This window comes from Dermacentor variabilis, chromosome 9, assembly GCF_050947875.1.
Source record: "Dermacentor variabilis isolate Ectoservices chromosome 9, ASM5094787v1, whole genome shotgun sequence".
In the NCBI taxonomy this organism is placed as follows: Eukaryota; Metazoa; Arthropoda; class Arachnida; order Ixodida; family Ixodidae; genus Dermacentor; species Dermacentor variabilis.
Window position 1 is genome coordinate 23,792,315 of NC_134576.1, and position 25,639 is coordinate 23,817,953.

Genomic DNA, 25,639 nt, shown 5'->3' on the forward strand with positions numbered 1-25,639 from the left:
ACGCTTCCCTTCCCTTGGAATCCAGTCCGTAACCCCTTAATGACCATCGGTTATCTTCCCTCATTACATGTCCTGCCCATGCCCATTTCTTTTTCCTGATTTCAACTAAGATGCCATTAACTCGCGTTTGTTCCCTCACCCAATCGGCTCTTTTCTTATTCCTTAACGTTACGCCCATCATGGTTCTTTCCATAGCTCGTTGCGTCGTCCTCAATTTAAGTAGAACCCTTTTCGTAAGCCTCCAGGTTTCTGCCCCGTACGTGAGTACTGGTAAGACACAGCTGTTATAAACTCTTCTTTTGAGGTATAATGGCAACCTGCTGTTCATGATCTGAGAATGCCTGCCAAATGCACCGCAGCCCATTCTTATTCTTCTGATTATTTCAGTCTCAGGATCCGGATCCGTGGTCACTACCTGCCCTAAGTAGATGTATTGCCTTACCACTTCCAGTTCCTCGCTACCTATCCTATACTGCTGTTCTCTTCCGAGACTATTAAACATTACTTTAGTTTTCTGCAGACAAATTTTTAGACCCAGCCCTCTGCTTTGCCTCTCCAGGTTAGTGAGCATGCATTTCAATTGGTGCCTTGAGTTACTAAACAAGGCAATATCATCAGCGAATCGCATGTTACTAAGGTATTCTCCATTAACTCTTATCCCCAATTCTGCACAATCCAGGCCTCTGAATACCTCCTGTAAACACGTTGTGAATAGCACTGGAGAGAACGTATCTCCCTGCCTGACGTCTTTCTATATTGGGATCTTGTTGCTTTGTTTATGGAGGACTATGGTGGCTGTGGAGCCGCTATAGATATCTGTCAGTTCTTTTTCTTGCGATTCTCGCTCAAAATACAAACATTTAGGGATATGGCAGCGTGGTCTCAACTTTGGGGTATGACAGTAATGCAATACGCCTTTAAACTTCAGAAATCAGTGGTACTTCGAATGTAATATTCAAGTTCGTGATGCAAGGCAAAGTATTGATGTATGTATTCGCTCAGGGGGTATAATATGTTTCCAGAACTCGGCTTTTGCGACCTGCAAACTTCAGCGTAAGAAAAACAGCTGATCGCAAAATGAAGAACGCCACTGCGAAAAGATTACAAGAACGCGCCACTTGAGGGCGTTCCTTCATTTCACTCAAGTCCCTTAGTAACTGTGTTTAACAGATTAGAGCGACAAAATAATATGTGGGGCACTGTGCAGACGGTATGGCAGTCCCTGAGCCTCCGCACATAAGGAGCAATGCTAAGTCCGCTTCGGCCCACCAAGAATGTCAGAAAGAGTAACTTTGTTGTGGTGTTGCTACAACATTGCTCTAAAAATGAGGAAGGTCGGCGGAAGGGTGACACAAAGACTCTGACATTGCTTTGTTGCTCAAGCGATGTCTTCACGCACTGTCTAGCCCTGTTCGTGACACTCTAGCTTTGCGGAAGCCTCCTTATACACGACAGCAAACACGCGCACACAAGCGACAAAGAGCTCTATTTCGCCCAAAATAGCGTTCCGGCGTCTTTTCGCGGAAACAATAAGTAGACCTGTCATTGCAACTTCCACCGATGACACCAGTACAATCGTTACATCTGCAGCGAAACGCCTTCAGGCGCGGGCACCTACGTGTGCGCAGTTGCTAAGCTCGTAGTTACTTTCTTAGTTCCGCCTTCAGCCAGGGACTTGTCCCAGTACCAAGAATAGCGCACCGACGTCCGTTATGCCAACCAGCTGAGAGACAGTGCTGTGGCTTTCGGCGTTTCTCTACAAGCTGTTGGCAAGTGCCAGGCTGGGTTCACCCAATGAAAGGAGTTTTGGCGTTCATTGACAACATCGCGGACGCTTATGGCAGTAAGTAGATCACTGCGTACCGTAGAGAGGCTTCAGTATTGCATCACTCAACGGGCGGGATGATGGAGACGCGTCAGTTGGGCGCAAAATATATCCGCCAGGAAAACGTACGGCTTCTAGTCTTATGGGCGAGCAACCGAATGTGTGTGTATATATATATATATATATATATATATATATATATATATATATATATATATATATATATATATATATATATATATATTACCGCACTAACTGGCTGCAACGCAAAGTTTGTGGTGAGCCTGTCACCGCAGAAAAAAAAAGACCGCAACGCTCGTTCCTTACAGCGTGTGGAGAATAACGCGGCAATAACGTAATTAAATAATTGGCATCTCCGTAATGGCCACGTTGCATCCAAGTAGCAGCAGCAATGCCCTTCGGGACATCACGACTTCCCTGCCTACCACGCATTAATAGGCATGGTAAAGGAGAAAGTTGATAGTGCGCAGCCTCACTCAGTCATAAAATGAAACGGAGCGTTATCTTCATGGATTCTCGTTTCAATAAACTTGCCTGAGCCCATGAAGGATCTTGTAGTCGATGTGCTTCCTATGAAAGAATGGTTAAAACAACTCGTGCTGCCTGGAATCTGAAGCGACATGTAGGCATTCGTGAACGTTGTGGTGAAGGTTGAAAATAGCTGGCATTGGTGTTGTTTGTTTAGCGGGGACTCAAACGGTATATTTGCCTGAAATGCATTATCTGCATTTAAGAGACGGCCGCTTTGTTTGGAGTTTGATTATGAGCAAGCTCTATCAAATGCCGTGCTCGTCGTTTGTGCCACAGTTTAATTGTTCGCAACATGTAGGGAGTCATGGCAATGAAGAGGGTGGGAAGAAAGCTGCTATAAGGCAGCTTGACAAACCTAACCCTTCAGCCCAGAAACCGCGAACTGCCTTCGAAGTCTGGGTTGTTTCGCTCGAATAGTCAAGTCGATTTGTCAAATACATAACGCGAGCCAATAACTGTCAACTGCTTACCCGCAGTTTCCTTGTGACAAATATATACCGCGCAGTTGTTGCTGCTAACATGCTAGGGATAAACTTCAGTGATAGATATTGCTCATGAAGAGAGCGTAATTTTCTCTTCTCAGTCTGCTTGGTCTTGTCAATGTGCTTTGTGCGTCAGATTGTGTGGCTATGGCCTGAATATGCGTTTCGACTGGTGTTTTTTCACACTTTCTGCTTTTTCGGAACGGTATTTGCAAGTTCAAAACCGCTGCTATTTGGGCCTGTTGGGTATACAGTGGTAAATATATTCAATAGCGCAGGTACGTGAGAAGAATACAATGAAAGACAGAGAGGTAAGCGCGCTCTGTCTTTCATTGTATTCTTGTCACTTGCTTGCTCCATTCAAGTTCCTTTACCATTGTATGTGCAACATTGATTTGTTTGATCGTCCCGCAGCCGATCGTCTTGGGAGTCGAACCCCGGCGAGTCATGCGCAATAGAATATGTTTTTTTATTTTTTACCAAAATACCGTCACCCTCGCTCTCTGCTTCCCCATTCCACTGTGAAGTTAACATGCGGCCGCGTTAGGCAACTGCATGGTCATTCAAGGTAACGTTAGGAGTGCATTGAGTTCGGGAGTGCGACGAAGGTCGGCTTGACCCTTACAATTAACTTTAGCTGCGTTTGGAAGTGTTCGCTGGAACAACCGTTATGTCAAGCTCTCCATACCTTCCTTGCGTGCCAAATACCCGGACCCTAGCTATATCGTGTGGATTCAAATGGCAGGTGGTTGCGAATAGTTAATCTATAGGGAGTGGCTAAAGGGAACAAGATGAACGGACGAAAACATATGCCACGCGAGTGCGCGTTTCCACTTCTCATCTTACGTCATTTTCTGAGATTTCACTCTCATTATCTACCGAGGCGCAGAAAAGGTGACGAGAATATTATTCAGGTGAAAGTTTAATACACAGAGACCTACCCGTACCAGCGCCCTTGCCCAGAAGGGCATCTAGCTTGGTTTTACGCGCGAAGTGTCACGTTAAACGAACTCGTTTTTTTTAATATGTGAGATTACTCACCGACTTCCTAGAAAAACGATACGGCTCAGCTTTGATGTTTTCGATCTTCTTTCACAGATTCGGGCATTGAAATGCGACGAGTAAAAGGGTGAGACAGACGCAGAATGCAGTTTGTATTTTCTGTTACCGTAGCGTACGCACATACCACGATCATACGCGTGAGTATGTAGCTACCATCGTGAATCAATAATTCTTTATAACACAATGCTACAGACAGTTGTTCCTTTGTTTTATTCGGCACAATTATCTCCCATTCATGGAGATGTTAACGCGATTGGCTTCATTGGTTGACAGGAAGACTGACAACTTATATTGCTAGCTGCAGGGTCACAGAAAGAGATAATATTGGCGGCCTTGACAATCAGCTCACTGTGAGGCGTAGAGAAGTTTTTTTTAACTAGTATCTTACTCAGCGTAAATATTTCGGGAAAGTACCTGTGACGAAGTATACCGACCCAGTCTTTATTTTGCAGGTGGTCTGATAAATCGTGTACTCCGGCCCTTGTCCTTTAGAGAGAGGAGGGGAGGCAGGTAGAAACTATATTTTTAGTTGAACGTCCTGTCCTATAGCACAAAACTTGAATAGCTACATAATTCAAGCTGATGGTGTGCCAAAAACAAAAATTTTCAAAAGCCATCTTGGGAACATGCTGTCTGCTGTCATCAAGCATTGTTTTTCTCAGTATAATCCCTGCATATCCCTGCACTTAGCTGATAAGCATAAGCTGCTACCATAAGGTCTAGTATGCAGTGATGGATTTCTGCAGCTCTTATTCTGTTGATTTCAAGTAGAGATGGGCCCAGGGACATTTGATAGCTTTCTGAGAAAGCTTGGAGGCCTATGGGCCCATCTTTGAGGGTTCTCACTAGGCCTAGGTAGCAAAACTGCAGATCGTACTTTTGAATACTTCTTTAAAAAGTAGTTAAGTCAGGCACTTTTCATACGAAAAAAAAGCGCCGCATACCTATGTCAATCTTATATTGCTTCGGCTTTAGCAATAAGGAAACATTCATGCAAGGGTGCGCCTTAGCAGGTGCTACTAGAGACACCGTACTCTATGGCTTTGCAATAATTTAGATGTTCAGGTGTTATTTAACAGTCAGCTAAAGCACTGATGAAAGAGCAAGGTCAACGCTGGTCGGTAAGAGAACCCGTTACCTAAACTTCGGTAGCAGGAAGCCTTAGCAACAGAGCTACCGCATATGGAAGGAAACTAACGCAGCAAAACAATATTTCTACTTTGTCAAACAAAACACTATTTCCATTCACACACCAAGTCTTACACTCTAATACCAATGGAAGTTAGTGTCAAATTAATTACTTAGGGCTCTTTTTATTATTGGTTACGCTGTGTTAGTTTCTAAAGTATTGTTAGAATAAACGAACCAGGAACGGTTTCAAAGAGAATAGCTTTCTTCGCCTCTTTCTCATGTTCTCGTGGTTGGTCAGCGGTTCATGCCCGGTGGTCGGACTAGACAAACAAAATGAAAACGTTCATTGCTTCGTGCGTTCGCTCACTCGTTCGTTGGTTCGTGCTCTTCTCCTATAATAACATTTATCGTCGACGGTTATTCCAGAGCTTTATTTTTTGATCCCTAGAGAAAGGCGTCACTGTAATTCAGTAGAGTCACTATGAATAATTACCTATATTTATCAAGACTGAGGAAATATTCTACGGATGTGACCTAGATGAACGTTGTATTAGTCTTAAGTGTGTTTTACCGACTTTCTTCCATTATGGCGCAGAAAGCAGAAATAGTGCGTCAGTTGCTTTTGCAAAATAAAATCTCAGTGAGCCGTTTCCTATTGTAACACCCCCTTATGCTGCAATTCTTAGCAGAATTGCGAGACTACTCACGGCCGTCGGCAAAACGCCCATATATTTTTATACGAAAGACGGTTGCTGTACACGTACTCTATAAATGTTCTCGAGAACTTTGTTCAGAGACAGAAGAGGTGGTTGCTATGAACGCTGAAGTATTGGGCTCATATCACTGCGCAAGCGTTAAGCGTGTAGGCTTATGGGCGATACGTGCGAGCAGAGGAACAAGCCAGGAAGGAGCCGAGACAAGGCGGCTTCGTATATTGAAGCTCAATGTGAGATGGTCAGTGCTGGTGGCACTTAGCCGATCACGTGTGTACGTTTCGTGTTGCTACCATTAGACGATAACCGCGCAAGACTCTCGCTGTCCTGATCTCTGTAGGATGACCTCTTAAATCACGTTCTGTTTCCATGCCGGTTGACGCCGCTCCTTTGAGAGATGAACAAACGACATAAACTGATACGCCCCGAAGGCTCTACAGGTTAAGACGCATTTCGCACGTATGTTAAGGTTAGGCCAACGTTTCTGATACTAGTGTGGTCGGTGTTTCGCACCACAGAGAGTTTCACAGCGGTAACTCCACGAGTGCGCACTGAACACTGAAAAATGCATTGTAATTTGATATGTTCACATCACTAGAAAGCACTAGAAAGAGGGTGTAGCGACCGTCCGTCACTTCGCCGTGCTTCGCCCTGAGGGTTATCCTTCCCTGCTCTTTCTTGGAGCCCAGGTGGCCGCCCGACTGGGCAGCCACCACAGCCACTCGGCAAACCTGCCTTCACTTTTGACTGAAGCCAATTGACTCTTACTCCTCAACCTATCAAGACGTGTATTTGTTGCCTCCGCTAAACCGAGCTGCCAGCAAGTGGTCACCCAGGACATTTACGTTTTTTTATTAACACTAGCCATTGACGATGTTGCTCCTACTCCTGATGACAGAGACGACGCCAAGATCACGTATTCTGTCATCGCCGCACAAATTCAGCTTCGCAGCTTTTCGCCCAAAAATCCTAGAGTTTGGTTTATGCATACAGAGGCCCGTTTTCAACTTCGGCACATCACTTCACAAACAGAAAAGTACCAGCGCGTCATCGCCGCGCTCCCCTCCGACATCGTGGATGCCATAAGCGACTTGCTAGCGGGTATGCCATCGGCCACCGCGTACGGCGAGCTGAAACGCACCGTCCTGCAGCGCCTCGAGCCATCGTAACAGAGTAGGCTCCAACAGCTCCTCTCGAAGGAACCCGGTGACTAACGACCGTCACAACTGCTGCACCGGTTGCGTGAGTTACTGGGGGAACACTCCAAACAAGAGCCAGCTTACAATTTTGCGCGAGCTGCTACTGCAACGCCTCCTAGAGTCCGCACGCATGGTTCTCATTTCAACCTATATGTGAGTGTTCGCGGATCGGTGCCTAAAGGATAACATCACATTTCTTGATGCACTTGGCTTGCAGTCCGACCTCACCTCATCTGGCATACGTACGTTTCGGCCGGTCTCAACGTACAAAATACTTGCTGAGTACCCGCAACTCACGAAGCCCCTAGACGACGCGCTGCTCCTGAAACACAAGGTGACGCATCATATCACCACCAACGGAGTATACCTATCACCGCCCGGCCAGAGAGGCCCGCTAGAGGGAGGTTGGAAGTCACCCGCCGTGAGTTCGAACACAGGCTTCAGCTCGGCGTTATTCGTCCTTCCTCCAGCCTTCATCTATTCGTCTCTCCAACTGGTTCCAAAGCAGGACAGGGACGTCTGGTGGCCTTGTGGTGATTGCTGAACTTTCAATGCCGTCATTACTCCGAATCAATATCCCCTTCCCCACATACATGATTCCGGCGCTCGTCTCGCACGAACCAAAATCTACAGCAAGATCGATTCGATGAGCACGTATCACCAAATTTGTGTCGAACGCAGCGACACTATGAAGTGTCGCTGAAGTATCACTACTTCATTTGGCCCATTTCAGTTTTTCCGTCTGCCTAGCAGTTTGAAGAATGCGGTGGGAACATTTGAAAGGTTCATGGATGAGGTTACTGCGTGGACTCCCGTTCATTTTCGTCTACAACTGTCGTGCGACTGCGTGAAACCAGCCTACCTTGATCATTAACTCTTCTTTCCTTCCGCCAATCACACCTAAGCCTCCGGCTCTTTAGGGGGGAGCCCTTGCAGTGACCATCGTTCGCTTCGCGTGCCTTGCCGGGGGGGGGTCATTGCCCTCTGCTTTTTCTTGGAACCGAGATAGCTGCCCAACTAGGGTGTCACCACATCCATTCGGGAAACCTGCGTTTACTTTAGAATAAAGCCAGTCGACTTTCCATTCTCAAGCTGCGAAAACATGTATGCCTTGCCTCCGCCAAACCGACCTCCCAACAAGTTCTCGCATTTTGGAGCTGGGAGTGATGCTTATGATTTTGTGAACACGAACATCCATCAGAGTCGCGCTGGTATTTTGATTTCACATGTCTATAACAATGTGAACTCCGTCAACGTAGTGTACATATAGCTGCGATCGCCATATTCTAAGAATATGAAATGGCGGCAGGTGTTGCAATCTCGTAGTCATGTTCGCGTCGCTGAAGAAGAATGACAGGACAATCGTTGACATTTGGTGCCAATGAGCTTCTTTACGCTTGAATTGGTTGTTGACCCATAGCTACTAGTAGACGCCACGTCGCATTCGTCGTATTTGTGAAGCATCTGCCTGGCAGCCTCGTCGCGTTTAGACGCTCTCATTCTCAGGAAAAAAAATCTGTCTGCGAGCAAGAAGCAAGCATGCTTCGGATCTCTCCCTCGTGACAGTTTATGCCTCCTCCGCTGTTTTAGCCACCACTCCCCTATGTTATCCCAACCGCGTAACGGCTCCTGCAATAATAAATTTCCTCCTCCTCCTCGTTCTCTCCAGATCTGACGCTGGCGCTCGGGCTGAAATAGGATGCTTGCCTGAGAGCTGAATCAAACGATGTTATGGCGTTCATTCAAGAACAGGTTTACTGTGGTTGGTAAACATTACGACGACGCTTTGAAGAATTTCGTTCTAAGCAGAGGAACGTAGATTTGCGGGGACGCAGCAGCCACTATGAGTTTATGTACAGGAGTTAAGGTCCTTGTTGCTTGCCTTCCGCGAAGCACACCTGCGTAATTCTATCGCATTGTTACAGGTTAAATTTGTGGCAATGTAGTTCTTTCGGCGCATAATGCAACCAGAAGTTGAAGCGACTGGAGCGCGTTCGTGTGCCTCTCGTAGTAGTTGCTTTCTGTTCTCTAGAGGTAATTCTTAACAACTCAAATATGCTGCTTACTAAATTTTCGGAAGAATAAATACTTCGCTTCTACCCAGGGGCTCTGTTTTGCTATTGCATATCAACGCTGCTGCCACCAGTCATTACAGACCGCGTTCTTGAGGTGAGGTCGCGCGCTCTGAATCAAATTACTCTGTCGAATTATTAGTGGCACGATATCCACTAAACTGCAGTAACCGCGGCTACCACTGTAACGCCCGATGGTACGGTGAATCTTACGCAGCGATTTAGCATAATCACTATGGTCTACGAATGCTAACAGTATCTGTTGCAATCACTATCATTAAGTTGTCCATTTTATTGGGCAGAGAAAACTTCATCCCCAATAAAGACCATTCATAAATTTCCTTCAGGTTCGATTGCCCAGCATGTCTCAAGACTGTAAATTCAAGATATTGCACACGCCGACATCGCCAGGCACACGGCCATACGATCATGATTCAGCTTCATTATGAACCTTCTGTTAAGATAACAATGCAAGTGGTCATCCGCGATTATTATTTGAGACCATGTGATAATATGAAAGTCATTTCTTGCAGTTGGACGAACAAAACGTGCATATTGATGTCATTGTTAGGGCAAAAAATCTGCGTCGAACAGCTATTTCTTCGTTACTGTCGCAAATGGCACTAGCCAGTTCTCTGAAGATAATTTAGGATAATCAAAAGTGCCCCCAGGGGAACAGACGATCTACGAATGGCAGACTGCTACGTATTCGAGCTTGTGCACTATCGTTGTTGTATCGGAGTTGTATGTGAGCCTAACCTGCAAAACCTCATGTCTTAACGCAAAAAGTTTGCTGCAGTTCAAGCAAATTGGTGCGTCTTCATCACTTACCCATGGGTCATGAGTTTAGGACCATCGGAACCACGAGTAACTGGTGATGTTCTTGAAAGAAAAAGCGCGACAACCGATTAAATGTGGCTCGCTATTCATGCTAACGGAATCTTCGTTGGTGTCATCACGAATATATCAGACACTCTTGTCAAAAAATGTCCATAAAGATAAGTGGACAAGTATCCTTGATTATTCTAGCTCTGATCGTTAATAAGTTTCCGGAAGGTGATTGCTGGAATGACGTTGCGGTATCTTCTTAGGATAATAAAATGTAATGCGGACCTAACTGCTGTTGGGGGTAACGCTTCTTTTTTTCCAAACGTGGGCACTTTCAATTGAAGCCAAGCAGACTTTGGGATTATCAGGAAAATATGCTATCGGCGGTGCCATTCACGGCATATGGCCGACCTTTTATGCTATCCTACATCAACCCAGACGCAAACAGCTGAATTTTGAGCGTATGTGTTACGATGTATGATATATTTGAACCAAAGAGAACGTTTATTCATTGTATTCACTGAATAACAATCTTACTAGGAGTGCAGTAACGAAAAGCAAAAAGACTGCATACTTACAAACCCTAAATATATTGCACGCGCATTCAGCAACTTTTTTCCTACTGCGTCTCATAGTCCTGGCGGTAATGACACCCACATGTCTCGCTTGACCCAACAATCGTTAAAATCACACCCAGTGAAGTTCGCGCCACCATTATGAATCTTAAGTATTGTAGACGCGGATTAAATTCCAGAGACTCTTATCATAGCAAAGGAATCGTCGACAGCATAATTTATGCTTTCAGTCATATTGTTAACTTAATTTTTAAAACTGCTGTTTTCCTTAGTGACTGGAAAATATCAAACATAATGCTCGTGTATAAAAAAGGAGACATCACCTTATTAGCAAATCAGGCCTATATCCACCTTGCGGAGTTTTAGTACAGCGGTAGATAAACTAATAGAACAGCGCCTCTTTAACTACTTGGACAAGTTCCAACTATTAACAGAAAAACAGTTTGGTTTTTGTCCCAAATATTCTACTAACCTAGATTTAATCATGCTCACCGACAAGATCAAAGCGGGAATTGATGGGGGCACATTCGTAGAATCTGTTTTCATCGATTACGCAAAAGCATTCGATTCCCTTAATCACAGCATTCTCTTTATTAAACGCAGTGTATATGGCATGACAGGTGCATCTACAGAGCTACTGCTACTGCGGAGGTATTTACACGACAGAAAGCAGCAGGTTCGCATTTCAGGAGCATTGTTGGACACAAAAATAATTAGCAATGGCGTTCCAAAGGAATACAACTTGGTCCCGTCTTCATCCTTGTATTCATTAATGATTTCCCAAACTGCCTAACTTCTACAGAATGTCTTCTGTGCGTGGACGACACCACTGTTTGCACTTCCCGTAGCGACATCTGTACACTAACTGTGCGTTTAAATAGTGAACAACATAATATCAATTGTTGGTGTTAAAAATGAATTGCTCATAAATCCGTATAATACAAAGTTTATGGTTTTTAATTCACGCACTAAACCTCGATATAACCTTCCCCTTGTGGACATAGCGTCTCAACCAATATTATCATGTAAAGAGTGTTGATTTTCAGGTGTTCGATTAGACTCCTTTCTAAAATTTAATTTGGACATCAGCTTCGTAAAAAACAAAATCACTTACACTATCAGGATGCTTTTGAAGGCCAAACACTACTGTCACAACCACACTGTCCCGTCGTTGTATTATGCCTTTATTTATAGCCATTTCAATTATTGTATCAGTTCCTGCGGTCTACGTATTGCTGTCATATAGCTCCATTGTAGCACATCTAAAATGACGCTGTCCGTATCATCGCATCGGCTCCTTATGAGGCTCATGTTACCCTCATATTCACTGAGTTAAATATCCTCACAATAAATAAAACGATCTGGTGCCACCACAGTATCATTATTTACGGCCTTCTTAAAAACCCACAATTGCATTATGTCCTAGGCAGAAATAGTCCTGCGAACGATAACACTACTCGGTTCTCTATACAAAATAATCTTTCACTTCCACATCGTTGAAGCCCAAGAATTTTCCCAGTTTGTCAGACTCTCCGGTACCCCAGCGGGCCGAGCCATACTTGGGAAGGTGGGACGTAGCCCCACGGTCGTCAGTCTCGACGCTGTGAAGCTGCCCAGCGACGTAAGGTCCAAGATTTGCATACACCGGATGTCACTAAATATGCACTCCACCTACAACGAAGGGCGTAGACGAACCAGGGGTAAAGCTCTGCTCGCCAGTGCCCGCTTGAACAAGGACTGAACATGCTTCGTAGACGCTGCTTTGTACTTTCAAGAAGAGGCCTTCTCCTGAGTAGTCATCGACTGTGATTCTAAAATCCTTAGCTGCGCTACCGTCCGCACTTCTAATTCCAGCGTTGCAGAGCAAGTTGCTCTTGCTCTTGCATTGACGGACAGTGTACATGACACAATTTATTCGGATTCCAAGGCCGCTGTCAGGGCCTTTCAGATGGGAATGGTGGCTCCCCAGGCCCTACGTATCATCCAAAGTGCCAAAGACATGAAACATTACTCTTTCGCCTGGTTCCCTGCGCACCTTGGGACCATTGAGGGTGCCTCGATCAACCCGAACGAGGAGGCGCACTCGGCTTCACGAGGTTTGACTGAAAGTGCGCTGGGCAACGCGTCCTCTCCTGGGCGACCCGAGCCTCTCTGCTCGTACAACGAAATCTGCAAATACAATTATCTGTCAAGAAGACTCCTACCTTCGCCGCACTCCTCGCTGTGCTGGGCCCAGGCAGTCACCCTCAGACTTCGGCAAACAAGCACTTACCCGAGCCCCGCGGCGCTGCACATAATGTACCCCGAACGGCTCACAAGCCCGGACTGCCCTCTGTGTGGTGGTTAAGCGGACTTCGAACATGTCCTGTGGGGCTGCGCCTCTGCCGGTCCCCCTTTCACTCAAGAGGAAATGATGAAGCTAATTAGGGCCCAGGATCAGACCTCTCAAATCCTGGCAGTCCAGAGGGCTCGCGAGAGGGCCGTCAGGTTCCACCTTATGGTCCCCGAGTGGGCCTAGCCAGGTGGCGTGGAGTTTGCTTACGTCTATAGTGGACCAAATAAAGTTGTTTCACTCACTCACTATCGCAGGAGACGAAAGATCTGATCAAAAAACGCCAAACTGAGTGTCGATATTGCCAGGATCAAAATGTGTAATAATTTACCGGCCCACGTTAAATCCTCACCTACATTATCATCGTATCAACGTTAACTGAGAGCTTACATTACTACCTTGTAAACTGCATCTCTTGTTCGTTGTATATTTTTATGTTGCTTAATGTGTACAATTTTATGTTATGATATGTTGGCATAGGTTTTAGTATTTTACCATTGCAGAAGTTGAGTAATTCGTTCTTCCCCTGTTCATAGCCGCAATTGACGCCTTTTTAGATATATAGTTTTACGTAACTAATAACAAGAGCTCGCGCTGCAGTTTATAACTGTGGGTCCTCCTTCTGTGTAACATATTCCGTATATATGTACCTGTAATGAATGAATAAACTTCAATTTCAATCTGAATCGCACTGACAAAGAACTCCTTTACTGAGATCTAGCAGCCTTTTTTTGTCAAAGGCGACCCGAATGGTTGCAGCATACCGGGCAGGTGGCTAGTATATGATCTTATTTGCAACTGCCGTTTTAACGAGAATTGGTTGTCTGTCGGAGCGGTTGCTGATACGTAATCTTCCCAATTGACATTGTGAGTGCCAGACGGAGCGCCCAATTTCTGCCGGCGCTGAAGTGACTTTTCGAAGCTTGCGCAATTTTATGATGCTTTGGGCACTTCATACCGCGCAGTTATTGAGTGACCCCATCGGAATTTAGTTAGTACCACTTATGTAGTGGTATTCACAAGGTGCAGCAGTGCTAGGTGCATGTAGTGGTACTGAGTAGGTGCAGCGGCGGCGTAGAGGTAGAGAATCCGCCTCGCGTGCAAGAGGACCATGGTCTGAATTCCGGTGCCGCGCAATTTTCCACCGAAAAGAAAATCCGCGTGCTGAAAAATTGCACAAACAGGCCTGGAGTGCGGCCCGATTCCGGTGACCAGAACCGGTAACGCACTCCCTCACCAGAGCAGGATTGGCCGCCCTGGTGCAATACTTGGCCACAACCTCCTATATGAACACAACAATCAAACCCCGGCCCTCAGTGCCCAGCAGCTGTGAAGCAACTGACCACGGCGGCAGTCAGACCTGTGACGCAGCCGAAGGTGCTAAGAATCCCTGCATCCGGACAGGCCGCCATTGGAATCTGAACCTGGCAACGTTTAAAGCTAGAACGTTATCTAGTGAGGTGAGTCTAGCAGTGCTACTGGAGGAACTAGAGAGCAGTCAATGGGATATAATAGCTCTCAGTGAAGTTAGGAGGACAAAGGTAGCATATACAGTGCTAAAAAGCGGGCACGTCCTGTGCTACTGGGTCTTAGCGGAGAGACGAGAGCTAGGAGTCGGATTCCTGATTAATGAGAACATAGCTGGTACCATACAGGAATTGTACAGCATTAGCGACAGGGTGGAGAGGTCTTGTTGTGAACCTTAATAAGAGGTACAAATTGAAGGTCGCACAGGTATACGCCCCTACATTCAGTCATGATGACCAGGAAGGCGAAAGCGTCTATGAAGACGTGGAATCGGCGATGGGTAGAGTGAAAACAAAATACACTATACTGATGGGCGACTTCACTGCCAAGGTAGGCAAGAAGCAGGCTGGAAAAAAGGCAGTGGGGGAATATGGCATAGGCACTAGGAATAGCAGGGGAGAGTTATTAGTAAAATTTGCAGAACAAATAACAAGCGGATAATGAATACCTTCTTCCGCAAGCGGAATAGCCGAAAGTGGACGAGGAGGAGCCCGAATGACGAGACTATAACTGAAATAGATTTTATACTCTGCGCTAACCCTGGCATCATACAATATGTGGACATGCTCGGCAAGCTACGCTGCAGTGACCACAGGATGGTAAGAACTCGAATTAGCCTAGACTTGAGGAGGGCCCGAAAGAAACTGGTACATAACAAGCCGATGAATGAGTTAGCCTTAAGAGGGAAAATAGAAGAATTTCGGATCAAGCTACAGAACAGGTATTCGGCTTTAACTCAGGAAGAGGACCTTAGTGTTGAAACTATGAACGCCAATCTTATGGGCATCATTAAGGAGTGCAATAGAAGTCGGTGGTAACTCCGTTAGACAGGACACCAGTAAGCTATCGCAGGAGACGAAAGATCTGATCAAGAAACGCCAATGTATGAAATCCTCTAACTAACTCTGCTAGAATAGAACTGGAAGAACTACCGAAGTTAATCAACAAGCGTAAGGCAGCTAACTTAAGGAATTATAATATGGATAGAATTGAACATGCTCTAAGGAACGGAGGAAGCCTAAAAGCAGTGAAGAAGAAACTAGGAATTGGCAAGAATCAGATGTATGCGTTAAGAGACAAAGCCGGCAATATCATTACTAAGATGGATAAAGTAGTTCAAGTGGCTGAGGAGTTCTATGGAGATTTATACAGTACCAGTGGCACCTAAGACGCTAATTGAAGAGAGAATAATCTAGAGGAATTTCGCATCCCACGAGTAACGCCGGAAGAAGGAAAGAAAGCTTAGGGAGCTATGCAAAGGGGGAAGGAAGCTGGGGAGGATCTGGTACCAGCAGATTTGCTGAACGATAGTGGGTAGATTGTTCTAGAAAAGCTGGCCACCCTGTATACGCAATACCTCATGACTTCGAGCGTACCGGAATCTTGGAAGAACGCTAACATAATCCTAATCCATAAGAAAGGCGACGCCAAAGATTTGAAAAATTATAGACCGATCAGCTTACTGTCCGTTGCCTACAAAGTATTTACTAGGTAATCGCAAATAGAATCGGGAACACCTTAGACGTCTGTCAACCAAAGGACCAGGCAGGATTCCGTAAAGGCTACTCAACAATAGACCATATTCACACAATCAATCGGGTGATAGAGAAATGTGCGGAATGTAACGAACCCTAATATATAGCTTTCATTGATTACGAGAAAGCGTTTGATTCAGTCGAAAACTCAGCAGTCATGGAGGCATTACGGAATCAGGGTGTAGACGAGCCGTATGTAAAATACTGAAAGATATCTATAGCGGCTCCAGAGTCACCGTAGTCCTCCACAAAGAAAGCAACAAAATCCCAATAAAGAAAGGCGTCAGGCAGGGAAATACGATCTCTCCAATGATATTTACAGCATGTTTACAGGAGGTATTCAGAGACCTGGATTGGGAAGAATTGGGGATAAGAGTTAATGGAGAATACCTTAGTAACTTGAGATTCGCTGATCATATTGCCTTGCTTAGTAACTCAGGGGACCAATTGCAAGGCATGGTCACTGACCTGGAGAGGCAAAGCAGAAGGGTTGATATAAAAATTAATCTGCAGAAAACTAAAGTAATGTTTAACAGTCTCGGAAGAGAACAGCACTTTACGATAGGTAGTGAGGCACTGGTAGTGGTAAGGGAACAGATCTACTTAGGGCAGGTAGTGACTGCGGATCCGGATCATGAGAAAATAATCAGAAAAATAAGAATGGGCTGGGGTGCGTTTGGCAGGCATTCTCAGATCATGAACAGCAGGTTGCCATTAGCCTTCAAGAGAACAGTGTATAATAGCTATGTCTTACCAGTACTCACGTATGGGGTAAAAACATACAGGCTTACGAAAGGGGTCCTACCTAAATTGAGGGCGACTCAACAAGCTATGGAACGAAGAATGATGGGTGTAACGTTAAGGGATAAGAAAAGAGCAGATTGGGTGAGGGAACAAACGCGAGGTAATGACATCTTAGTTGAAATCAAGAAATAGAAATTGTCATGGGCGGCACATATAATGAGGAGGGAAGATAACGGATGGTCATTTAGGGTTACAAACTGGATTCCAAGGCAGGGGGCAGATGAGATTAAGAAGTTTGCAGGGACGACATGGCCACAATTAGGACATGACCGGGTAGTTGGAGAAGTATGAGAGAGGCCTTTGCCCTGCAGTGGGCTTAACCAGGCTGATGATGATGATGATGAATTATGTAGTGCTCACTTGCTACGGAGCGGGTGATGTGAACATGCCCATGTGTCCATCTCCAAATACAAATCTAATGTTACCGACCAATGCCACAGACGAAGCTAAGGACGGTACAGAGGACAACGACGCTCTCTGATGTCGCGCGTACTGGCTTCCATCTTGTATGGCAGTGGACGCGTTGTAAATACCCTGTAAATATATTTTAAACATCTCTTCTCCCTGTGACAATATATATATTACAATTTGTCGTCCGTGGTATACAACGCTCCCACAGCGTGCCAGATTTTTCTGTTACTGCACGCTAGAGAGGCGTTGATCATAAGGAAAAATGGTGTGTCCCTAATGTTGTTTATGAACTTCTGATTCTTCATGAAGTCAATACAGTTTCCTATTTTCCATTAATTACAAATATTTGGCTTGGGTTGTTATTTTGCTGTTTGTCTTTTATTCGGTCCAATGATGCATAATCAGTGTGTACGCGTCATATCAGATGGGGAGCTGTCGCGGTTTTCATGTGGTCGCGTGATAGACGAGTTAAGGAGGGAGTGGTTCAAAAGACTTTTTGACCAATCGTGGATGGCTGATCGCAGAATTGGAATAGAAAAATTTGGAATAGGGGCGCTGTAATGCAAAACTATTCCAAACTTTTGTATTCCGATTCTGCAATCAGGCCTCCACAATTGGTCAAAAACGTTTTTGGACCACCCCCATCTCACCTGTCTGTCACGCGACGACACGAAAACCGCGTTAGCTCTCCATCGGATTTGACGTGTACACACTGATTATGCATGATTTTACTGAACAAAAGAAAAAAATTGCTATTTTTATTTGATGCCTTTTCGCCATTAGCCCTCAGCTATTGACCAAAAGTTTTCGGGGTGCGCCGACTTCACCTGCCTCTCACGCGACGTCACAAAACCGCAAGAACTCACCGCGTCCAAGTTACGTGTAGCGTTAAAGATGAATTAATATGCCGAACAAGACTGGCTTTTTTCTGAATAGCCGCAGGCTGTCCCGTTCCAAAATGAATAAAAGATGGCTGCCGCCGATCGCCCAGGCACTATCTACTCGCACCTGCCGGAGAGCAAGAGTTTATTTGCGTATAATAAATCTTTTTGCGTGGCCGTGTAACGTTTTCGAGCACTTTCGGCACGTTTACGACGTCGTTCTGCCAATTCTTCTTCGTTGAGGATCCGTTCTAGCGCGATTTTTAAACTCGCGTTGCATGCCGCCGCGATTTTCGACCAGCCACTGCAAGCTAAATAAGGGAAAGTGGACCAATCGTAAACGCCGGCGCAACCCTCTTCATCCGGTTAACGATTTTCAGTGCAGTGGCTCAGCGCCATCGAATCCCTCTCCACTTGAGCGTGCTCCTCGCCTCTTGTCAGCCAATTAGACGAGACATGCCGCTCAGTGTAGGCAATGTTATTCGTTTTTCAAGCGAACAAAAGTGGCCTCCTGTGAACGAGGAAAGTGTTTGATTGGGCTGTTCAGGCAACGCGGCGAAGCACCGCCCGATACTTGCGTTGGTGGTTATGTAAATTTGACGTCAGGAGATCGGAGTAAAAACATATCGGAGTAGTTTTACGTTATAGGGCCCAGTATTACATTATAGTTGAATTAGGAAGGAACAGCGCCAACTAAGACGATCACAAGTGGGGAGAAGGACACAGGACAAGCGCCATCCTGGCGCTTGTCCTGTGTCGTTCTCCCCACTTGTGATTGTCTTCGTTGGCGCTGTTCCTTCCTAATTCAAGTATGCACCTTCTAGCCCAAATGAATGTTGTCCTGAATTACGTTATAGCCGGCCAAGTTACCGCAAAGATGGCATGCTTAATGTTCGATTGCAAAAGGTGCTATATTGATCGCTTTAATATTATGATGGTGTATGATACCTGTTTATTTTGATGGTCATCGGTGCTTGAGCGCTGCTCATGGAATCCTACCACAGCAAACAAATGTATTTAATCTATTGTGGTCAACGACGTTGCTTTTAGAGACTCGTAATTAAATAACCAACTTTTTTCATTCGTGAATGTCTGTTGTTTTCTGTAAACCTTCATTTATATTCCAAATAAATCACGAATATTATTGAACAGTTACAGCATGAAATAATTTTCATGCACAATCTGCATTTATAGCTTCCACAAATTGAAACCATAGTTCACCACTTGTAAGCATCTCGTGTTTTTTTTTATTTTTCATACAGGTTTCAAGATTTCAAGGAGAAAATTCAAGCATGAGGCCCGAATGCTACTGCCTCTGCCCTCTGATCGCATCTTCCTCCAAGGACGGCTGCGAGTTTCTGAACTGAAAGTGTAAGGAAACGGCATCGCCTCTATTGAAGAAGAGAAAGAGCTGCGAGGCCTGAGCCACGATGACTTGGGAAGGTGTGGTTACACTTCGTAAGAAAAAGAAAGGCGACTAACCGGGACGAGAAGGAGAGGCCAGCGCGGAGAAGCTATGAAGCAGGAGTCCTGCGATGGCGATGTCCTGCTGCGGCCTAGATCGTGTTCTTCGTCATCCACACCAGAGAGTGACTTGTGTCGAGACGACACCGACGATAATGGCTACTATGACTTTCCCATGGATTTGCGTAAGAAGTCGCCAAAGAGCCCTGACTACCCCTCAGGTGAGGATGAATGTGAAGAAGGGGAGACGATGACTGCCGTCAGGCGACGCCCCATTCACCCGGTGGCGCTTAACCATGCTTGGCAGAAGATACTTCTAAACGCTCTGCCGGCACCGGCCGTTGCTGCGGCCTTCCAACATGGTGCCAAGAGGCATTCGGAACTCAGTTCCAGACTCATGGATGTCGGTGAACAGAAGGTAATGCCAGCTATTATGACACGAATGAGCGATAACCCGTGCGCAGTTGACCGGCCGTGCCAGGATGACAAGGAAAATCGCTGCGCTTGCGCTTGCCGTGGACGAAAAGACGGAAGTCCCGGGAATGACCTACTGGACTTGCGAAAGGAGCCAGCCAAACCCGAGGCACAAGGGCGGGGTCCTCTCATGAGTGGCCCGTACCGCACAGACAAGGACTCCAACCCAACGCTCATCAGATTTCTCGAGTCGCGTGCGCTCTCTCCTCAGCAACAAAGGCACGAAAACGATACTCCGGAGGACTTATCGTCACACAAGTCATCCCTACCTGAAATCCAGGACCAAGACAAGCACAACAACCACCAAGACCAGGCAGTCAAGAGGGCAGCGAGTTGTTCAAAGCTCTTCGAGATCACCAGTGAAAGCCTCGTCGAACGATTGATGCGGGCGCGCTGTAAGTCTGACAGCGAAATACAAAACCGCCTCAACAGCGGGGCTATGAGGCCTGTGAGCAATGAGGAATTTTCGATGTCCTCGCCACCACCCAGGGATCAGCGCTCACCATCTCTGACGCTCAAGAGAAGGATACTGGGTGGAATATCAACCCCCGACCGATGTACTGGCAAGGACGACGACGAGGTTGACAGCAAGCAGCCCCGAGTTCGTATCGAAACCATCTCCAAGCCAAGCTCACGACCATGCTCCCCAGTTTGCGACCCGAGGGCACCGCAAGAAACGCTCTTGCAGCAGCTGCGGCATTTGGCGCCCGCAGCGCTTCCCCTAAGCATCTACGCTTACTACACGCAGATTATGCAACGGCTACACGAGCACGAGCTTCTCAAGCGGCACCTCGAAGGCATAGCCGGTGTCATGCCGAATCCGCTTCTCGTGCCGGTGACCATGGCCTCGTCCGTGACGCCCGGGCTGGAACCACTCGAAGAGCACGAAGAACTAGGAGCGGCAGCTGCGAACCACCTCGACTCGTACAACTGTGGGATGCGCAAGAGAGCCCCGCGTGCGCTGACGGGCAAGCACGTGAAACACGGCACCGGTGCCAGTCCATCGACACTGCTAACGCTCCGGCAGAAGATTCAGGAGCGCCAACGAGCCCGTCAGTTAGGTCTGCTCGAGCCCGCCGTACGCACACTCAAGGGAACCAGGAAGAATTTCGGCAAAGGTTCCTCGAACGGGAAAAAACAGGCTGTGAAGAAGTGAGCGCGAATCAGGGTTTGTACCAGACAGCGCCAACGTAGTAGCTGGCAATGTGGACTACGTAAATAAGAAAAGCTGAAGAGACACACCTTTTCATGAAGGCTAGGCGCAAATGCTATCGACATCGTCTGACAAGCTATGGATGACTAAGACGAACAAATTATTATTCTTTTTCGCCTACTTTATGAAAGATTTCACTCTCTTCTTTGACCCAGGCGGCCCCGCAGAGCGCAATGACACTTGACCACCGACATCGAGACAGGGACAAAAAGTCGTCGCTTAATCTGACACTGATTGTGACATTGGAGTGTTAAGCTTTTGCCATCACAGTGCTGAAACAAAGTAAAATCGCACTAGACGACCTTCTTAGCAACCGAGGGTTTGCGCTTCTGCAACTTAATTTCACTGGACGCTGTACGCTCTTGAAGATTGATCGCAGATTCAATGTCTCCCACAGCCAAAGATACGATGGCAGTTTGATGCGATTGCATATATCGTCTATAAGAATGGATAAACCACTACAATTTCTCTATTTCGAATGCACTATTGTCCTGTTCGACATCATAAGAAACTGTCGATTCATATTTGATAAAAGCGTTCTACGTAATACTACCCGCTTCAAATAGATCGCTCAACTGGACTGCAGATGATGGGAAGAAAACATAATTTTCTTTGCATAGCAGAGGCTAACTTCTTAATTTAAAGAAAAATTAAAAATTATTTATCTACTGATAGGAGCCACCAAAATATAATAAGCAATGTCACGCGTCTTCTATCAATCATGAACACTGCCAGAAGGCAATATTTAAACAGCTTTTAGGAACTGTAAAAGAAAAGCCCATGCCAGAATAACTATCCGGGGCCCTGAAAGCAAAACAAGCCATTTCTCACCACAAGACGCCTTCGCTTTCTTGACAAAAGTTATCTTAGTAGGCACTTCTTTCATGTTGCAAATTATATATTTAAGCTTTCTGTCTCTTCCACAGTTACCGACCTCTGCTCAACGTTTGTACGTCAGGAAACGAAAGCTCTATTATATTTGCAACCATTTCATGAAGGGTGTAAAAGAAGCAAAGGTGAAATGAAGAACTCCTCTGCCGCGAAAGGAGGCTAACTGCGAAGCGATCAGAGCACGCGCAATCAGAGCACGCCCTTCAGGCCTGTGAGCTGCTTGCTGGAACTTGATTGTGTTAAACTGCGTGTAATGAGTGTATCAACAAATCGCTGACGCGGCACAATGCGTTTAGCACGGTACTTTCTTTTCTCAAAAGCGTGCAAAAAAGGGTACGTATATCAGCACGTGCATCACATATTAGCGAGCATAGTTTATAAGTGGTATGCTATCTACACTGCGTACCCGCCTCCCACATGTAGGAAGCACCTGTTACAAAAACAATTACTTCCACATTCCCCATCTGAGGCAAAAACTGCGTCCAAGTTCAACTAGGTTTTTTATGTATTGGACCAGGTACAAATGCCGTCAGAGTGCTAAGAGAGTGTGCTGGCATGTGTCCCTCTACCTATTCTGTTTCAGCCCCGTTTTGTTTCCGTAATTATTGTTTAAAAGCATTTATGCATGTAGACTGCACATTGTGTTTGCCCTTCTATGTTACATTACTACAACATTCCACTCGAGTGTTCCTCTATGTTTAGTCTCTTGCGTCATCACTCATGCACAGCAGCGTGTCTCTCCTTATAATTGGCATGCACACTGATCGCTTGACACCCAGTTGTCATGCGCTGACAGAGCGTCTTTGGGACTGTTCTTACAAAATAACCTATTTTGAGGTTTTTTATTCATGAGCCCTTTGGTGCACTGTGGCTGGCGCTTGTTAAACGAAGATAATGCTGTTTATTTGAAATTTAATTTTCCATATCACAATAAAATGTTCGCTCTAGGCTAGTTCGTTGTCTAGGAAGCCACAGCTGGCTAATGAAAATGCGATGTTAAGTGTAATCTTAACAGTGAACACAATGTTTTGTCAATGGTACAGCAATGATGGCTGTTAGCCCACTTCCGTCTCTATTAGCATCCTTTTTCCCCCAGACAATACAACAGTAGCACCCTGCATAGTGTCGTTATTCTGGAAATATTCTGGCATTTATTTAACCAGGTTTAGGAGCACATGAGCAGCTGGATTGCTAGCAGATGGAATTTAATGTTTGCGTATATATTCAGTTATATTTTTCTGTTCAATTTCGTTGTTGAAAACAAGTAATTCCAAATTGTATGAAGTACAGCTGTCAGTTGCTTACAGAAGGTGAAAGTCACAGACGTTTTTAAAATACTACCTTGCGTATTCAGTACACAAAACGTGTATTAAAATATTAGTATGATATCATTAGTCAAGTAGTAGTGGCATGCTTCTTGCTGCAAGTTGACACAAGCGAAATTGGTATAAAGAAACCGTACGCAACCGCACATTCGAGAAAAGGTGCAGCTTCACTGCTGCAGAATACGCGTTTTTAAAAATTCTGTCAAAATAATGCTTCTCTGGAATCACTTCATACTGTTGCATAGGTTGCTGGATGGTTGCATGGCAATTATAAAGCAGCTTGGTGGCTGTGGAATCCAATATATGGAGGCATTCTATTTTGGAAGCCCGGGTAACCATGATAACAGTATGACTATTCTATAACTACTAATGAACCTATCCATGCGACCTGGCTGCTACGCAAAAGTTTAAGTGAGGAAACTTATAAAATTGCTTAAAGTGCACTTGCCTAGTACTTATGAGCTGAGTTTGTCTACGAACCATACGGAAGGAAACGTTATCAGAATGCCATACTTGTTGATTAGTGTGCATTTGTAATAACGTAATATAAAAGTATTTAATACTTCATTCCAATCAATAGGCAACACCACAACACTGAGGCTAGAAGCGCCTTTTATTTTTCTGTGAATACATGCTCACAACCCACCGTCCTTGAGAATAAACATATTGCAATGCCTTCAGTTAAACATTATGAAATTATGTTGCGGTCATTTTAAAGCACTCCTATTGTTATCTTGTGCAACAATTCGAAATCGCTAAATGATGAGACCGATATTCTTTCAGCTACGAATTCATTACCACCTGCTCTCGCGATTTCACAAAATATTTGCTTCAACGACGCTACTTAAAGTTATTGTCCCTTAAAGGCTGTGCGAATTACAAGAGATTTCCTTTGTTTTTATGTGTGATGGGGATGGAAGCCATTATGCTATTTGTGTTCTTTCTGTCTACAGCTGCCGGCAGTGAAATGTCAATTGTGAAAGAAAAATATTTTTGTACACGTGTTTCTGTAAATCTTTGTGTGCGTTCTACATTGTATTTATATTGTATCTTCTGTAATAAAACGAATGTATTATCCAAACTGGAAGCATTTTTTGTCAGTCGGCAGCTCGTTTCCAAACAAGTAATGAAAGAATTGATTCCAGGTGAGTCTCATTAGCACAAAAATATAGACGCAGTCGCGTGTTGACGGATACACGTAGACGTGCAAGAGAAGGGACACCAGAGTAAAAAAAAACCTGCAGCGGCAGCCGATATACCCAAATAGCTGGAGAGCTTTAGGAGTGAAATTTATTGCAACCCCACAAATAGTGATGACATTGCCTCGCCCAGGATGCGGACTTCGTGCACGCCGTCTGAAAAACAGTATTCACGCGATCGCGTTAAGGAGCCCGTGTCGCACAAAATCCGGTGTCGGCGTCGGACGTCGCTTTGGCCAAAAATTTCGCACCACGCATACCCAGGCCCTCCATGTGACGCAAGGAGTATATTCAACTAAATGAATTCCTCAAGCTCGTAAACTCAATTTTTCAATCGTAAACTACGACTTACACACAATCTACAGACACGATAGCTCTTTGATTCTAATTTGACTATACGAGAAAACATAATTCTTTTACGCGAAAACTCAAAGGCACCCCTTTTCCAGCGTTTCTACAATTCATAGCCCGATTGCGACGTCTGCCATTGGCGCGCGCCGGCGCTGGGGTGTCTCGGAGTTAACGGAGCCGCATGCCCGGTTCCTTGCAATGCTTCCAGCTGGCGCTCGTCTCTGCCGCATCGCGGCCCACGCAAGAGGCCGCGTTTCTACCACAAAGCCAGCCTTCGTGCATAGCGTTCGCGGCCAGCGTTTCCCAGTAAACTTTACTCTTACATACGCCACAGTTTTCGGGAAGTGTGAGAAGTAGTTACGGATCTTTGAATCCTGTCGCGTTCCACTCTTAAAGGCGAACCTTGGTATCCTCCAATTATTTTCAGTGAAAAAGTTTGGCTAACTAGACTACAATAAACCGTGGCAAAGCTTTTGTTTTACGATAGCAAAAGCGCATGCCAATTTTGTCCCTGAGATAAACCGAGGAGGTCAACGTAAAGCTGCTCAAAGGTTTTACGACAGCCCAATTGGCTGAATGAGAAATGATGACTTTTTTAGTAGCGGCACACATTGCTTGTGCCACCTGTGGGCAAAGCTTCGGCAGGTTTTGGCGTATACTAAGAAAAGTTGGAGCATTGGGATATTGAATTGTAGTATTGCATTGGAAATCTAGTAAATTATGGAGTGGCGTACAAACATTCCAAAGCCAGATAGCCTACTACGGCGACTTCGTTGCCGGTTACTTAAAATTG

The 25,639-nt window shown here is 45.4% G+C and overlaps 1 protein-coding gene across 5 annotated transcripts in view; it reads left to right on the forward strand.

Annotated features, from left to right (window-relative positions):
- Positions 1 to 24,377, forward strand: part of LOC142592548 (uncharacterized) — a 140,007-nt gene extending 115,630 nt beyond the window's left edge. For 2 of the 5 annotated variants that reach the window (XM_075704059.1, XM_075704058.1), the window contains exons 2-3: positions 3,958 to 3,988; positions 19,192 to 24,377. In XM_075704059.1, the coding sequence (XP_075560174.1) occupies positions 19,446 to 21,023 (1,578 nt within the window). In that variant the 5' untranslated portion in view covers positions 3,958 to 3,988; positions 19,192 to 19,445 and the 3' untranslated portion in view covers positions 21,024 to 24,377. Of the gene's footprint in view, positions 1 to 1,821; positions 1,844 to 3,957; positions 3,989 to 19,191 lie in introns of those variants that run through there. The other 3 variants (XM_075704056.1, XM_075704057.1, XM_075704060.1) reach the window with 2 other exon arrangements.
- Positions 24,378 to 25,639: the final 1,262 nt, after the last annotated feature.